This window comes from Sceloporus occidentalis, unplaced genomic scaffold (genome assembly GCF_023333645.1).
Source record: "Sceloporus occidentalis isolate IW3139 unplaced genomic scaffold, rSceOcc1.0.p SCAF_6, whole genome shotgun sequence".
NCBI lineage: Eukaryota > Metazoa > Chordata > Lepidosauria > Squamata > Phrynosomatidae > Sceloporus > Sceloporus occidentalis.
The window spans coordinates 14,298,527-14,314,043 of NW_028316986.1; the positions used below are offsets into that span (position 1 = coordinate 14,298,527).

General features: G+C 41.5%; 1 protein-coding gene across 2 annotated transcripts in view; it reads right to left on the reverse strand.

Moving 5' to 3' along the window:
- Positions 1-15,517, reverse strand: part of LOC149310430 (spectrin beta chain, non-erythrocytic 1) — a 280,279-nt gene that overhangs the window by 13,933 nt on the left and 250,829 nt on the right. For both annotated transcript variants that reach the window (XM_089528912.1, XM_089528913.1), the window contains 8 exons: positions 13,115-13,319; positions 10,559-10,933; positions 10,054-10,298; positions 8,395-8,533; positions 7,298-7,382; positions 5,472-5,668; positions 2,714-2,811; positions 1,389-1,452 (listed from right to left, as the gene is read on the reverse strand). In XM_089528912.1, coding sequence (XP_089385038.1) covers positions 1,389-1,452; positions 2,714-2,811; positions 5,472-5,668; positions 7,298-7,382; positions 8,395-8,533; positions 10,054-10,298; positions 10,559-10,933; positions 13,115-13,319 — 1,408 coding nt within the window. The remainder of the gene's footprint in view (positions 1-1,388; positions 1,453-2,713; positions 2,812-5,471; positions 5,669-7,297; positions 7,383-8,394; positions 8,534-10,053; positions 10,299-10,558; positions 10,934-13,114; positions 13,320-15,517) is intronic.

A 15,517-nucleotide genomic window follows, 5' to 3' on the forward strand; every position in this document is an offset into this window, starting at 1 on the left:
TACCAAATTACATGCCCTTATTCAGAGGCTGTGGTGAGATATAAGTGGAAGCTTGTGTGAATTCCACTGATTTCCAAAAGGTTTTTTTTTAAATTTCTTTTAGAATGATTGAATCTGACATCTGCTCACTGCTGCAGATTAATATCTAGAGGGTTAGGACAATGCAATATGGGAACGCCAGGGTCAACAAGTTAGGCAAAAGTAATACTGGGAAGCCTTGCAGAGATATATACCAAAGATTGGGTTGGCTGCTCATTTTGTAGCATCCAACCATTTATTCTTAATTCTCAACTCACAGGCTCATTTTACGGGAATGTTAGCCTGTTCATCTTTAAGCCAGGGCTGGGCAACCTCCAGAGACTGAGGGCCATTTATGCTACCCTGAACCTTGGAAAGTTGCATCCCCATTTTCTGCCACACTTCAAAAAGTTTGCAAAAAATAAATTTTGGATCCAAACAATTGTCTAATATCATCACCTGAGTTTGAGGGAGCTGCAATGAGCTATTTTGAACCATTTTTGTATTGTCAAGCCTCTTTTAAGGTCATTGATGCTTTAAAACAAACTGGAGGTGATCTTGGGTCTAAAGTGTGCCCCAAACAGTGAAATATATCATTTGGAGACCTTGGGGAGCTTTCTATGCTGATTTCTGGAGTGAGAGAAGAGGGCGTTGCAGTGTTAAAAATGGACAAGAGGGGCACACATAGATCAGCAGCTGCAGTTTGCCCATCACCTGCTCTGGTTTATATTGTGATGCAAATGCACCTCCTCTTTCTATATCTCCCCCCTCCAGCTCTTCTGTAAATTGCTTTCTGTCCTAAAATGCCCATAATGCATTTGCAAAGAGGGCAGCTGGTTTGCTAGCATTGTGGGATTTAATGCTGTTAGTATAGCTAGAAGCATCATACCTGCCATGTCTCTAACTTCTTGTCTTCCATTATGATGAAATCTCATTAAATTTCAATTACTCACATAAAGAGATGGCTTTTGCTGCAAAAATCTCAAGGGTATTAACAAAATGGAAAGAAAAAAAACTCACAACAAACAATCATGAAACAAAAGCAGTGCTGCAGTGCAACCAAAGGCCTGAAGGCATTTGAAGCATTAGAGTTAAGAGAACATACATATGATCTAGAGAATGGGTTTCTGGGTGTGTGTGATGGCTACTCATTAAATAAAAGCTGAACAGATTGTGGGTGTTGGTGGGGAAAGAAATGCAGTAAAGGGGACACAAAGGCCATCAAAATCAAAGATAAACTGAAAGAAAAGCAGCCAATGCCCTCCTCCAGATAACACTATATCTCAGAGTCCAGACCGAGGCCGGTCACTAGCTGTCCATCTGCTATTAAAGTTTTTGTAGTTTTGGTAGGTTTGGGATCGGTAACTAACCCGGGGAGACTCTTGATCTGGTGGCAAACCATTCTGGGAAATCTGTTCTCCTTTTGTTCCATCCCTGTTGGGGAAAAAAATAAGAAGCAAAAGAGCAATACTGTAAGACCAGTGCTGTACCAAATACCAAACACCTAGCATGTTGCTGAAGACCCAATTGTAGCTGTTCTTCGACATCACACTAATTTTGCATGGGTCAGATGTGCTTGGTTTTCATGATGCCCTATGAACTGGGAGCGTGTTACCCAGAACACAACCTACTCTCAACAAGATCAAGTGTCATGGGCAGTGGTGAATGACAGATTCCATGGCCGTAGGCCAGTGTATTTACTTTAACTTTTAGTCTAAAGCAGTGCCTGCAGGAAATGCCTGCAGTAAAACAAAGTTCATAGAATCATAGTGTTTAGAAAAGTCCCAAGGACCAGCTAGTCCAACTTCACATTACGAGATACTGGGAAACCATTAGAAGTTGGATAAGAACTTTACCCCTAGGCAGGGAATTCCAGAACCTGGGCCCAGCGACAAAGAAGACCTCCTCTATTAAACTGGGAAATTTACTATTTTCCATAACATATTCGAAATCCTGGGATTTGTTGCCTAATGAAGTAGCTTTTTCAAGCTTCATCCCAGGCAATCATAACTCAAATGCTGCTGTAACATGACAGGCACCATCTCTAGTGTAGGTTTATGGACCAATGCCAGTCCCCAAGTCATTGACTGCATGACTCTGGAGTGTTAATAGGATAAAAAAAAAAATCAGACTACAACAGTCCCAGAAAGCATAGGGATATTCTGGGAGGTGTAGCCCTAAAAAAGTTATTTTCCCATGCTCTGGTGATGCTTCACTGACATATGGATCAATGAAGTATGGATGTCATATTGAAGAGGGAGCAAGCTTTTCTGCTGCTCCAGAGAACAGGACCAGGAACAATGGATGCAAACTGCAGGAAAAAAGATTCCACCTCAACATTAGGAGGAACCACCTGACAGTAAGGGCTGTTTGATAGTGGAACACAGTCCCTCAGAGTATAGTGGAATCTCCTTCCTTAGAGGTCTTTAAACAGAGGCTGGATGGCCATCTGTCGGGGATGTTTCGACTGAGAGTTCCTGCATGGCAGGGGATTGGACTGGATGGCCTTTGCAGTCTCTTCGAACTCTATGATTCTAAGTGTTTAACTATGCTTTTTGCTGCAACTGAATGAAATGAAGAAGAAATTTAATGGACCTTTCTGAAGATGTCTCTGGGCTCACAGATCATGTCCAGCCAAGATAGTATGTACATTTGATATTTTCTGTTTCCTTCTCAAGATCATCTGCACACTTACCATTGCTGAGACTCCTCTCCAGTCTTGGGTTCTGGAGAAGGAGGCTGCCTCTTCCGCTCTTCCTCCTCTTGCTGCCGACGTACTTCCAACAATTCCAACTACAGGGGACAGGGAAATTAAAGAGGACAGAAAGGGTGTAAGAAAAGCTCAGTGTTTAAGGTTTCCCCCACTGGCAATTGGTAATGTTGGCCTTCTGAGACCCTCAGTGGTTTCACCAATATTCAGAGCTTGGAAAAGTTTTTGTAATGCAGTTTCCAAAATCCCCAGTTAGAAATGGTCAGTGGTCATGTTTTCTGGGGAGTTTAGGAGTCATTATCCTAAGAATTAACTTTTCCAAGCACAATCATACTATTCCACATGGACAATGTCACTCTATTTGCTTTGTTTTTTATTAGACAATTTACTTATCAAATGGCAGTATCCTCATCAAATGCTAATTTGGACTTTGAACACAGACAATTGCATAGCAGTTAAAATCACACCCTAACTTCCAAAACTGAAATCAAATTGCATTTTGCTAAAAGCATAGTTAACAAAGTGTCAGGAGTGAGTCAGGATCAGTAAGTCTAAAAAAAGTAACTTTCCCAGGCTCTGGCAGTGCAATTACCATGACAAATGAATCAACAAAATACTTCACATTCCATTTCATATGCGACTGGATCAGAAATGCTGAGTTTTTCCCCTTCCAAATAGGAAACTACTCCATCACTTTCTGAGCCAATCCAAGTACCACTCCTTCATGTTTCCTATCACGTACCCCACTCCTCCAGGACAGTGCAGTATCTCTTTAAAACTACATTTCCAAAGGCCATCAGGGCTTTTTCAACATAATTGTGTGAGTGCTGGACCAGGACTCTGAAGATCAAATCCCACTCAGCCATCGAAAACCAATTCAGCTTGGGCAAATAACTTTCTCTCTGCCTCAGAGAAAGGCAATGGCAAACATCCTCTGAATAAAATTTGCCAAGAAAACTCTATGCTAAGGTTATTGTAAGTAGGAGTTGAATTGAAGGCACATAATAAGAGCAAATTAAAGCCTTCACCGTGGCATGGTACCAGGTCCTGCAGAAAGAAGTGAGTTTCCTCCCTGTTCCAATACCCAGAGCACTGCTCCCAATTCAGAAGTTGTTTAAAGGAGGGGGAAGAAGAATTGTAAAGCTTGATAACAGATACAGGATTCGGGAGCTGACAGCAGCGGAGGATTTTTGGTGTTGTTTTGTGCCTTCAAATTGACTCTCAATATATAAATCCCCCATCACTGTGTTTTCTTAGCATGTTTTATTGCCTTCCTCTAAAACTGAGAAAGCTGAACATGCCCATGGTCACCCAGAGGTTTTCCATTGCTGAATGTGGATTTGTACCTTTGTCTCATGGAACCCTAGTCCAATACTCAAACTACTATTCCACACTGGCTCTGTACTTGCTGAACAATAAACTGGGAATTATTCTCCAGCACATATTTTAATCTAAAGCAGAGAAGAATTTCAAGGCTCCCCATTCTCCTTTAAGACAAATATTATGAGAACCCAAGAAATTGAGCCACAATATGGCAAATTTCTCTACTCTCTGCAGATTTATTTGCTTTTAAGGGCAGTAACAAGAGCTGGAGATCTCCAGGAGCAGAGAAACAGCCAGCATTTTAAAGCAAGAAATTTCTTTTTAAAATTTTGTAAAATGTTCGCACATGGACTGCCTTTGCTGCTTAAATAAGTACAGTCCATCCTTGCCTTACGCGGGGGATCCGTTCCGGATCCCTCCGCGTAAGGCAAATTCCGCCTATGCTTGAGCCCCATTGGAAACAATTGGGCTCGTGCGCGGCGGTGCGGGGCGCAACGGGCGCGCGCGCCCATTCAATTGAATGGGACGCGCCGCCCCTTCCGCCCCGCGTGTGCGCCGCGGCTTGAGCGCGTGTGCTCAAGGCCGCGTATGGCGCGCCCGCGTATGGCGCGGGCGCACTGTATCTTCTTGTGTCTAAAGAGCATCTCAAGAGGAAGGTTTTCTCTTGACTTTTTTAGCCAAGTGGAAGTTGTTTTGGAAAAATGGAGGAAGCCTCCTTAGTGGTAGTGACTCATCTTGGAAATGCTTCCTGAATAGAACAGGAGTAGTGAACTATCATAGGTCTAGGGCCCCCTTTTTATATTCGACAGGTCCCTGAGGGCCACACAAATCCCCTTTTCTTTTCAAAACAAGTGGCCAAAGGTGACTTCCGATTGGTGGGGGGGGATGACTATTTGGGGTCTAGTACAAGCCTAAGAAAGAAAGTACAAGTTTTATATAACCAGTCATGGACACCCCTGGACACTTTTGTGGGATTTAATTGTCCATCTTTACGCCAGCCTTTTTTTCTGGAATGGGGAAGGGCATTGGGCTCAACAATTCCCAGCCCTGCTAGAGAATCTCAGCATTTCAGGTATTACTCTCGTTGTGATAGGCTGGTTTAAGAATAATTCAAGTAACTACAGCACATGCATATAGATTTATTTTAATTTTTTAAAGGATTATTTTGATGATAAAAACTGCAGATGGCAGGCGTTGGAAGAGGCACTGTGACTTCTCTCATGTAAGAGACAATATCTCTTCTAAGAAAGTGCATGTGCCATCATCAAAAAGACAATGTATACCCTCCAACTACAGAACATTTGTGTTTATTCTTATGTCAACTGAATGGATCCATTAACTGAATAATCTTTCAAAACCCATTCAACTAATTAAGTATTTTTTAAACCCAAAGACACTTGAAATAGCTCCTGTGACTCACCGTAGTAAGTCTTTCAAGTGCTGAAAATCTCTCATCCCAAGTGGCTGCAGATTTTTCAAATGCTTCATGCCTCTTGATCAGCTTTTCCACCTCATCCACACTTTGCCCTATCTCACGACTCGACAAGTACGGCTCCTGCCCCAGTAGCCAGGCTTCAGCCACACTGGCATCCCTTGAGAACTGGTGCACTTCCAAAACTAAGACAAAGGATAAGAAATATTTGAATGCTGAAACGCAGCAAATGCTTAGTAATATACTCAAGACACACAGCACAATGGGTTTCTTCTGAATGACATGGAGCAGGGGTAGGCAACCTGCGGCCCGCGGGCCGGATGCGGCCCAGCAAGGCCTTGGGACTGGCCCCAGCCTGGTCTTGCCGCCGATTGACTCCGGAGCCTTTGGCCTCTCGCGTGAGGGTGTGGGGCCTTTGGCCTATCAGGAGGAGGCGGGCAAGGGGGCAAGTGGCAGGTAAGGGGGGGCAATTGTCTATAGAAGCCTCTGAAACATGCATTTATATTAACATTTTTTAAAAAATCAGCAAATTTTTTTGCGTGTCCTCCATTTTTAAAAAAACGTGCCCTCCATTTGAAAATTTTGTCCTACATTTGTCCCGGTTTATTTATTTGATTAATTTTTAAAAAAACTATTTAATTATTTATTTTTTGGCTTCGGCCCTCCAGTTGTCTGAGGGACAGCAACCCGGCCCCCGGCTCAAAAAGGTTGCCTACCCCTGACATGGAGTATTATATCTTTCCCCAGGATGGGTGGGTTCTGGATATGTCTTTGGCTCCTGATACCTCATGGTGGTGCACAACCAGTCACTTGGAAACATCCTATTTAAGAGCAAATATCTTCCATTTCAAGGAGATTTCCCCCACAGGAAGCTAGCTTTGACTGGATAGCACACCTATCTGGACTAGCCTTCCCCAACCTGGTCACCTCTAGAACTGGGGACCGCAACGCCCGGCACACACTCAGGCCGGCTCAACCATAACAATGCAAGTTACAAAAATAAAGATTTTATTCTTTGTCTCCAAATGAGCCTTCTCTTGTACCACCACATCTCGATGATTTGTTTGATACTTTTGAAGTTCCTTATGTCGTTACTATGATAACGTGATAATGTGAGCATCTGCCTCCACTGTATCACACTACAAAGTATAGTGGGCCCTTGGTATCTGCTGGGGTTTGGTCCCAGGGCCCATCGTGGATACCAAAATCTGTAGATGCTCAAATTTCATTATATGCAATGGCATAGTAAAATGGCATCCCTTATATAAAATGGCAAATTCAAGGTTTGCTTTTTGGAATTTAAAAAATATATATATTTTGAATTTATGGATGCTTGAATCCCCGGATACAGAATAGGGATAATTTGTACCTGTCAATAAGGCGGGCCAACTGTGTAACTACTGCAAATATTGACTACAGTATTTGAGCAGAGTGGAGTGGGGTGGAACTACAGAGGCTCATTCATTGTCAACAGCTGGAGTTTACTCTGTGCATTTAAAAAACCTGGCATACACTAGGTCATGCAATTGTAATTGATGTCTTCTATGTCAGTGGGGCAGTAATTCCACTTCAAGTTTCAGACCAAGCTTTAAAGCAGCTATCCAAGTTGTGGAAACCTTTCCTCAAAATGGGTGCAGCATCTTGGGTTGCTCCTTTAAAATTCTGAATAAAAGTATGAACTGATTCACTCCACTGACACAGAAACCATCAGCATCAGTGCGATCCAGAACTGTCTGTACGATCCAGAAAAGAGAGCAAGTTAAAGGGATGGGTGGGAAATCTCACATCCTTCTAAAATAAAAATGAATTCTTACTCAGCCGCAGCCACTCCCATCTGTCTTCCCATTTGTCAATCATTTCTTTTCTCTTTTCTGTCAATTGTAACAGCTTTTCTTTGATCTGAAAGAAATTGGGAAACAAAACATTATGATTATACTATACATTGCTACTACTGAACTAGGGCTATCTACACATAAGTGTATTATGAAAATTGTTGCAGATTTTCAGACATTCACATTGACGGTTGTCTTCACTGTCCTGTGTAAATTCGCGTCTATTCACATCTCTTGAACCTCCATCTGCTGAAAATGAACAACCATCTCAATTCATGTGAAGCAGATGGCTGGCCACATGTGCATCAATGTACATTTTTGTGGATTTCTGTGGATACTCCAGTAAAAATCACAAAGCCTTTTTCTGCAGAGTTTAAGGAGTTTTTCACCCTCCCTGCAAAAAGATGGAACTTCGGCTGGATCACATTCTATTCGACTGGAATAGAGTATTTTAATCATGTAGACTAGCCCTATGTCTTCTTTCTATATTCTCACCATCACCATTGTAGTAGAATTCAAAGATATAACCATGTTAGTCTGTAAAATCACTACACAGAGAGATCTTGTAGCACCTTCGAGACTAACTGAAAGAAAGAAGTTGACAGCATGAGCTTTTGTAGATTTCAGTCTACTTCCTCAGATGAGGACGTATTGTTTTTAAACTCTTCCAGACTTCTTAACCCTCTAAAATGTTTATTTTAAGACTATCACTGTATTGCCTTGTTGTCCATTAAGAGTTGCCCTGGAAACACTTGCACTGAAGGGCAGGACAAATAAGAAAATAAAAATAAAGGAATATTCTACTGTAATTTTGTAATTTTTAATTTTATTCTTCATAGGTCACATTGGTCATCCTTGGGAAGCAACATATCAGAAAGAAAGAAAGAAAGAAAGAAAGAAAGACAGGGTTCATGGTTCCAGATCATTAAAAGGGTTTGTAAAACAGATTGGTGGAGTCAGGATTATACGAACCATCTTAGATTCAATTAACACAGGTTAGCCTTGGATCTGACATGGTGGTCCTCATTATGTTTTCTTCTAAACCACACTTCCTTGCAGTTAGAGAAAGCAAACAATACCTCTTCTGACGCATAGTGTTTCCTTGCTAGCAATGATTTGCCCAGCTCAATGCATGTTGTAAAGCTGTCATTACGGGCATCTATTTCTGCTTTGATCCCCTGGTGATTGTTCATCAGCAATTCCACAGAGGAAACGTCCCTAAAATAAAAATGTTAGCAGTTCAGAAATGGAGCCAAAAAATTTATAACCATTACACTTAAGAACAGTGAGACATACATGTGCTGTTTGAAATCTTTCACAATAAATGTTTAGTGGTTCATGGAAGCTAGAATCTTTAGAAAGACTGTATGCTTTGTGAAGAAGCACTTCCTTTTATTTGTCTCAAATCCCTCACCATTCAGTTTCAATGATGACTCTAAATTCTAGGGATCTATGTGTCTTCCATCCACTTCTTCACATAGTGCATGATAATTTATGCAGTTACCTTATAAACATTAAAAAGCAGTGTGGTAGGTTTCAAGATTGGTACAGCGATGTGAGTGTACAGGGGAGTGGTAATTCTTTTTTGAAGGCACTGTGGTGTAGTGGTTGAAGGTTGGATCTGGAGGCCAGGGTTCAAATCCCTGTTCAGCCATGGAATCCCATTGGATGACCTTAGGCAAATCACAACCTCCCAGCCTAAGAGGAAGGCTAAGGCAAACCCACTCTGAACAAAATTTGCCAAGAAAACCCTGTGATAGGTTCTCATGAAAATTGCCCTAAGTCACAAATGAGTTGAAGAAACACAAAAGTAACAATTTTTACTGCACTATGTTCTTGATCAAAAATGTCCCTCTATATCCACTTTCCCCCTTGTTCTAAACCAGTGGTTCCCAATCTGTGGGTCGGGACCCCTTTGGGGGTCGAATGATCCTTTCATGGGGGTCGCCTGAGAGCATTGGAAAACACCTGTTTAATTACAGTTAATGAAGCAGTAATGAAAATAATTTCATCAGTTTGGGTCACCACAACATGAGGAACTGTATTAAAGGGTCGCGGCATTAGGAAGGCTGGGAACCACTGTTCTAAACAATGGTGGAGGGGATGGGGGAATTGCTGTTGGGACAACAGCTATTGCTACAAGAATGAACAATTCACTCCCTCTTATCTGTTCAAATCATGCAAATGTCAATCTCTGTGTTTAATATAACATATAATTTGTGCTAAAATTTGTCAAAGCCAACTGTAAAAGGGAAGGCTGTAGGAATCACATGACAGATGTACTGAAGCATTAAGAAACACTGGGTCTGACACTCTTGCTGGGTTTCCCACTATTAAATTGTGGTGTAAAAGATTATAAACTTTCCCAATTGAAGATATTGTGCCATCCCTTAATGATCTTATGGCTCATTATTTACAGTAACAGAGATCATGTTCTCTGAGATGGAGAACAGTTATTTTCTAATGACATCTCCCAGAATCTCCAAGGGTCTATGTTGGCTAGGTAGCTGTGGTATAAAAAGTAACATTTCCAAGCTAACGTGTAGCACTAGCTTAGTGACAAGACTGTAGCTGCCATAAATGTTCTTGGATTTGAACTTAAACCTCTTAAAGTCCGCTTAAATCCAAATACTATTCACTTAAGGCTCTTCTGAGTGAAAAATTAAGTGTCATCTGCAGCAACCTCTTTCCTACAATGAAGCCTACAGCTAAAGATTCTGCTTGTTATCCCGTGCTACCTTGGCTTCTCCTGGGCTTCAATCTGGCGAATGACGTCTTCCATCCACAGCATGAGATCACGAACCATGCTGAAGAAGCGGAATTTGTCACCGGTATCTACAAGCCTGACCCTGCGCCCCTCACAGGCATCAAGCAAGGCTTTCCATGCATCCAGAACCTCATTTTCACGTTTCTGGATGTCATCAGCCTTATCTCCAGCATAGGCAGACTGAAGGCGGGCAGCATCTTCTTGCAGTTGTCTCACCTGGTGTGAGAAAAAAGAATTATCTCAACTGAAACAGTTAACTCCATGTGTTAGCAAGTTCTGCTGTACAGGACAGCATGTATGCTTCAGATCTTGCAGAATAGGGCAGCAGCTGCAGAATTCAGTTCCCTCAGAAGCCCAACTTTTATTTAAAATTAAATATATCTATCTGTCTGAACAACCCACCACTTGGGTTCTAGCTCACAAGATTGTGATGGTATGCTTACAAAAAAAATAATATGTCATCCTAATATGCACACCTGCGTTCCTAAGGCCTGAATGTCATGTTCAAATGTTGTATGCATCCTCTGTAAGGTTTCCACTGTGTTTTGATCTCTTCCAAGCTCCTCGGGGAGTTTCTTGTGTTTGTCCTGTATCCGACCAAAGATCTCCTTGGCATCGTGGTAGAATTTGTGCAGTTCATAGGAGGCTGCCAGGATCTGTGTTCTCGTGTCAATGAGTTCCAGTAGGTCTGCCCAGGCCTCATTGAGACCATCCTTCCACTCAGCAATGGTGGCTGCATCTGAGTGTCCAGAATTGATGAGCTCATCAGCCATGTGGTTAACAGCATCAACACGCTCTTGTCCAATGTTCCCTGTATCTCGGGCAAATTCACGGAACCGCTCTTGCAACATCTGGAAACAAAAAATATGCTTTAGTAAATGACCCCTGAATTAAAGAGAACAGAACCATGAAGACTATTTATTCAACTTTCTCATTAGCAACAGTTTAATGCTGGGGTGGACAAGATCTGGGAGTCCAGGCTCAATTTTCCCTATCCAGGGCCTTCTGTGGGCTGCTATACCACTCCAAACTAGGTTGGTCTGATAACTTCCATTTCCATAAATAATCCCTTTGGGTAGCAAAGCAAGGCAGAGAGGCTTCCACAAATGAGCTTTGTCTTGTATTGGATGATTTTTTCCTTCTCAATGGTCCATGGGCCAAATGAGGCCCCCTTCTGATTTTAGAGATTACTGTACTCCCACAACAACCAAAGTGGATTCCTGACCTTGGTCAATTAGGAAGAGTGACCCAGCACTATTATCTACATAGTAGGCAACTATGGGAAGCTGAGGAGGGGATAGATTAGTTACATCCTTACTACAATCTTAAATAGCCAATAACGGCCACCCAAATAGCCCCAAACACACTCTAGGGGTGCAGGGAGCACTCTCATCGTGTTTTTAGCCCATGGTGGGTGATTTCCTAGTTTGCTTGTTTTTTAAAAAGGCCTTAAAATGACCCTGGGGGAATGGCAAATGCTCCCACATTCCCTAGAAGGCATTTGGGAGAAAACAATTTACAAACAAAAAGAAAAATCCCCAGGGGCTACAAAAACAGCCTTGGACTGTATGCTGCCTGCACTATGCCCACCCCTAAATTTAATCATAGGAATGTTAAGCAAGCTCAAATAGGAAGGTACTTGTAAAAATGACTAAAATGCTCAATAGCCTGAAAATAAGCTTTTCTGTATACTCTTGGGATAAGAAGAAAACTTGATATAATTGTGGCAAATGTAGTGGATAGGAAGCACAGTCTTGCTATACAAAGCTAAAGAAGGGTAGATAGAGAACCTTGAATTCTCCCCATGACTTCCTGCCTGATGGAACAAAGTTCCACAGACCTTTCGAAGAATTGATCCGAAGCAATTTATTACTGGGATTATGAGAAGAATAAGCAGAATTACAGTTTTTTTTTCCATTCAATGGATATGGTTAAAAGGAGTCATTCAACTTGGATTTCTATGCTCAGGCACATGAATCCAAAACATCCTCACTCCAAGAACCCATCTGCATGTTCACTATATAGGCATGAAGCAATGTGCAAAATAATCCAACCTATTAGAATGCAGTATCCTGCATTTGTTTTATATCAAATGTACCACTATGTATGTTGCCCAATTCCCCCCCCCCTCCCCAAAGGCTAGCTAACTAGTTTTTTGTGGGTTTTTTGGGCTATGTGGCCATGTTCTATAAAGTTTTCTTCCTGACGTTTCGCCAGCATCTGTGGCTGGCATCTTCAGAGATGGGAGAGAAGGGTGGGGGAAGATGCCAGCCACAGATGCTGGCAAAACGTCAGGAAGAAAATCTTCTAGAATATGGTCACATAGCCTGAAAAACCCACAAAAAACTATGGGTGCCGGCCATGAAAGCTAGCTAGCTAACTTCACACTAGCTAACTAGCCTTAGAGCATGGTTAATGAGCCTGACAACTCTGCTTGAAATTGAAATTAATTTGCTATTAGAAACTGAAGAGTATTAACATGGGGAATAAAGCATCTCAAACTTTGCTTGCAATGGTTTATTCTACCAACACTTTTATTTTAACAGGAAAAACCAATAAAGGTTTTTGTATTATTTAAGTCAAGGCATTTCTTCTACAGTTAATTTAATGTTGCTGTTTATATCAAAACAGCCCAAAAAGCAAGACTGAAACACTAAAGTTCCAATCTTATATCCACTTATCTGGAAATAAGCCCCAGTGAACTCTGTGGGACTTGTTTCTGACTAAAGAAGCATAGGATGGTGCTATAAATGCAACCCTAATAATGTTCATGCAACAGTAAGTCCCACAATGGTCAGCTGGCTTTTATTTCTTGCTTTTTTATTGGATATATTCAGTACATGTTACAGAGCTTGGAGATGTTATTTTTTGGGAATACAACTCCCTCAATCCCCTAGCAAAAAAAAAAAAAAAAAAAAAATATGAACTTGCAATCAAAAAAGTAATTTCACTGACCTATAGTGTACTGCATGCCTGCATTGCACTAATAAGGAGGATGGGAGAGAATGAAATATGGAAACTAAGCATCTTACTGTCACGTGTTCGTAATCCTGTCCCAGTTCGTGGGACCCAGCCACCACTTCCCTTTCTGCGATCCATTGTTCCAAGTCATCTACTTCACGGTTGAGCTGGAAGAGCCTGTGCCTCTCATCCAGCTTGCCTCTCCTTTCTTCAGAAAGGTCCTTCAAGCCTGCATAAAGCTTGTCCACCTTTGATTGCCGCATGCTGATGCGCTCGCTGGGGAGAACACAAATGAAGTGAAGAAAAAGAGTCAAGTTAGTCCTTTGTGGTTGTTGTTGTTGTTTTTAACCTAATATAATATATTCTTAAAACTTAAAAAGTAAAAATATAGTAAGAGCTCTAGTAATAGCAGACCAAAAGCCTATCTAGTCCAGCATTCTGTTCTCTTAATGGCCAGGTCAAATCGCTCAAAGTGAAGACCAAAGTAGAACATGAAAGTAGTAGCATCTCACACTCATATTCCCAGGAATGGCTATTGAGAGTCATACTCCTTCTGATATTGGAACACCACAGCCATCACGACTAGGACAAAGTAAAGATTTTAACATATATTGCTGTGTTAGTCTGGATCAGTATGCAAAGCGATCTTGTAGTACTTTTGAGACTGAGAGAAGGAAGTTGATTGCGTAGGGTAGACTTAGGTCCGGTATAGACTGGGACTATTTTTATTTATTTTATTTATTGCACTTACTGTATTTTCTGGTGTATAAGACTACTTTTTAACCCAGGAAAATCTTCTCAAAAGTCGGGGGTTGTCTTATACGCCGGGTGTCGTCTTATAGGGCGGGTGCTGAAACTTCTGAACTGGACTGGAGAATCTGTGGTTGCCGCATATGGTAGGGGGAGCTCAAAATGGCCACGGCCGCATCCCCTCCATATGTGGCAACCAAATGAAAGCAGGAAGGGAGGCGCTGTACAAGTACTGTAGAATAAAATCTTGGAGACAGGGAGGGCTGGGCAGGCAGGGAGAACTGACCAATGCAAGCAGGCTTTGCATACAACAAGTTTTCCTGCTAAGTACCTGCATGTCATAAACATTTGAATTAAAATTACCATGTTGAAATCAAATCTGATTTTTAAATTTTTTATTTGGTGTGCGTTGGAAGAGGGGTAGTCTTATACGGCGAGTATACCCCAAACGCTATCTTTTAACTGGAAAAGTTGGGGGTCGTCTTATATGCCCAGTCGTCTTATACGCCGGAAAATACGGTATATCTCACTTTTCTCCCCAAATGGGATCCGAACGGGATCTACATTTTCTTCAGAAGCCATATTTAGTTTAGTTTGTGGATCCTAAATTAACTGTCCTCTCTGAAGATGCCAGCCACAGATGCTGGCGAAACGTCAGGAATAAACTTTTCTAGAACGTGGCCACATAGCCTGAAAAACCCACAAAAAACTATAACTGTCAACTATTTAGTTCATTAATTCCCATGAAGCAATGTCAATGTACATTTCCGTTAACCCACAGAAAGAGCCACAGGCTGTGAAAAAGCCATACACAAGGTTCAAACTAATGTCACTACTCCAAGTCTTTTTTAAAAAGAGACAAGCAACGGAGATGAATTAATATACCTTCCAGATCTCACAAACTAACTATGTGACTTTTCCCATGACCCAGAGGAAGGATATGGGCCTGGCTCAGGCTTCCAGGATTTCCGCCACTGTTGAATGCTATTGATAAACAGATCATCCACATCACTAAAAGGCTTCTTTCCAGGTTGTGGATTTTTACATATGCAAAGGAAACCAATGGGATTTCAACTGATGCACTGCTTATTTCTCATCCACTGAACTATAATTTATGTGCACATGGGATGAGCAGATTGTGCCAGAATCCATACAGCACAAACAGGACAGAGGAAATGAATGCCTCTGTCCCATTTTTCCCCTGCTGTCTCTATCTGCTCTGTTTATCTTGCATAGATTGCAGCAGCATCTGTCAAATATACGTGCTCATGAACTATTTAGAATTTTCCCTTGTCTAGCAATATTTGTGTTTGACTTCATTTCTCCATCTGGCACGCTTCCCTCCAATTCCCTTTGGTTCCCCCCCCAAATGATAGTCATTTCTGAATGTTGAATAATATCACTGTCCACTTTTAATTTTGGATTGCTTCTGATTGCCAAATGCTGTAGGTTTGCACCAGGGAATGACTAACTCTATTATAACCTCCTCCAAGGTTACTACAGGGTCTAACCCAGAGCTTGAAGAAGTAATTTTCAGAATTCAGCATGATTATTGGCAGTTGTAGACCAAAAAACCAATTTCCCCCAAGCTCTGCCCTAAATATTCAAGTGGACTGTGGGTAAGCAAAATTCTGCATTATTACATTATTTCATCCGGACATTTTTATTCATATATTTATTACAAGGATCTCTCTCTCTCTCTCTTGAAGATATTTATCTCAATC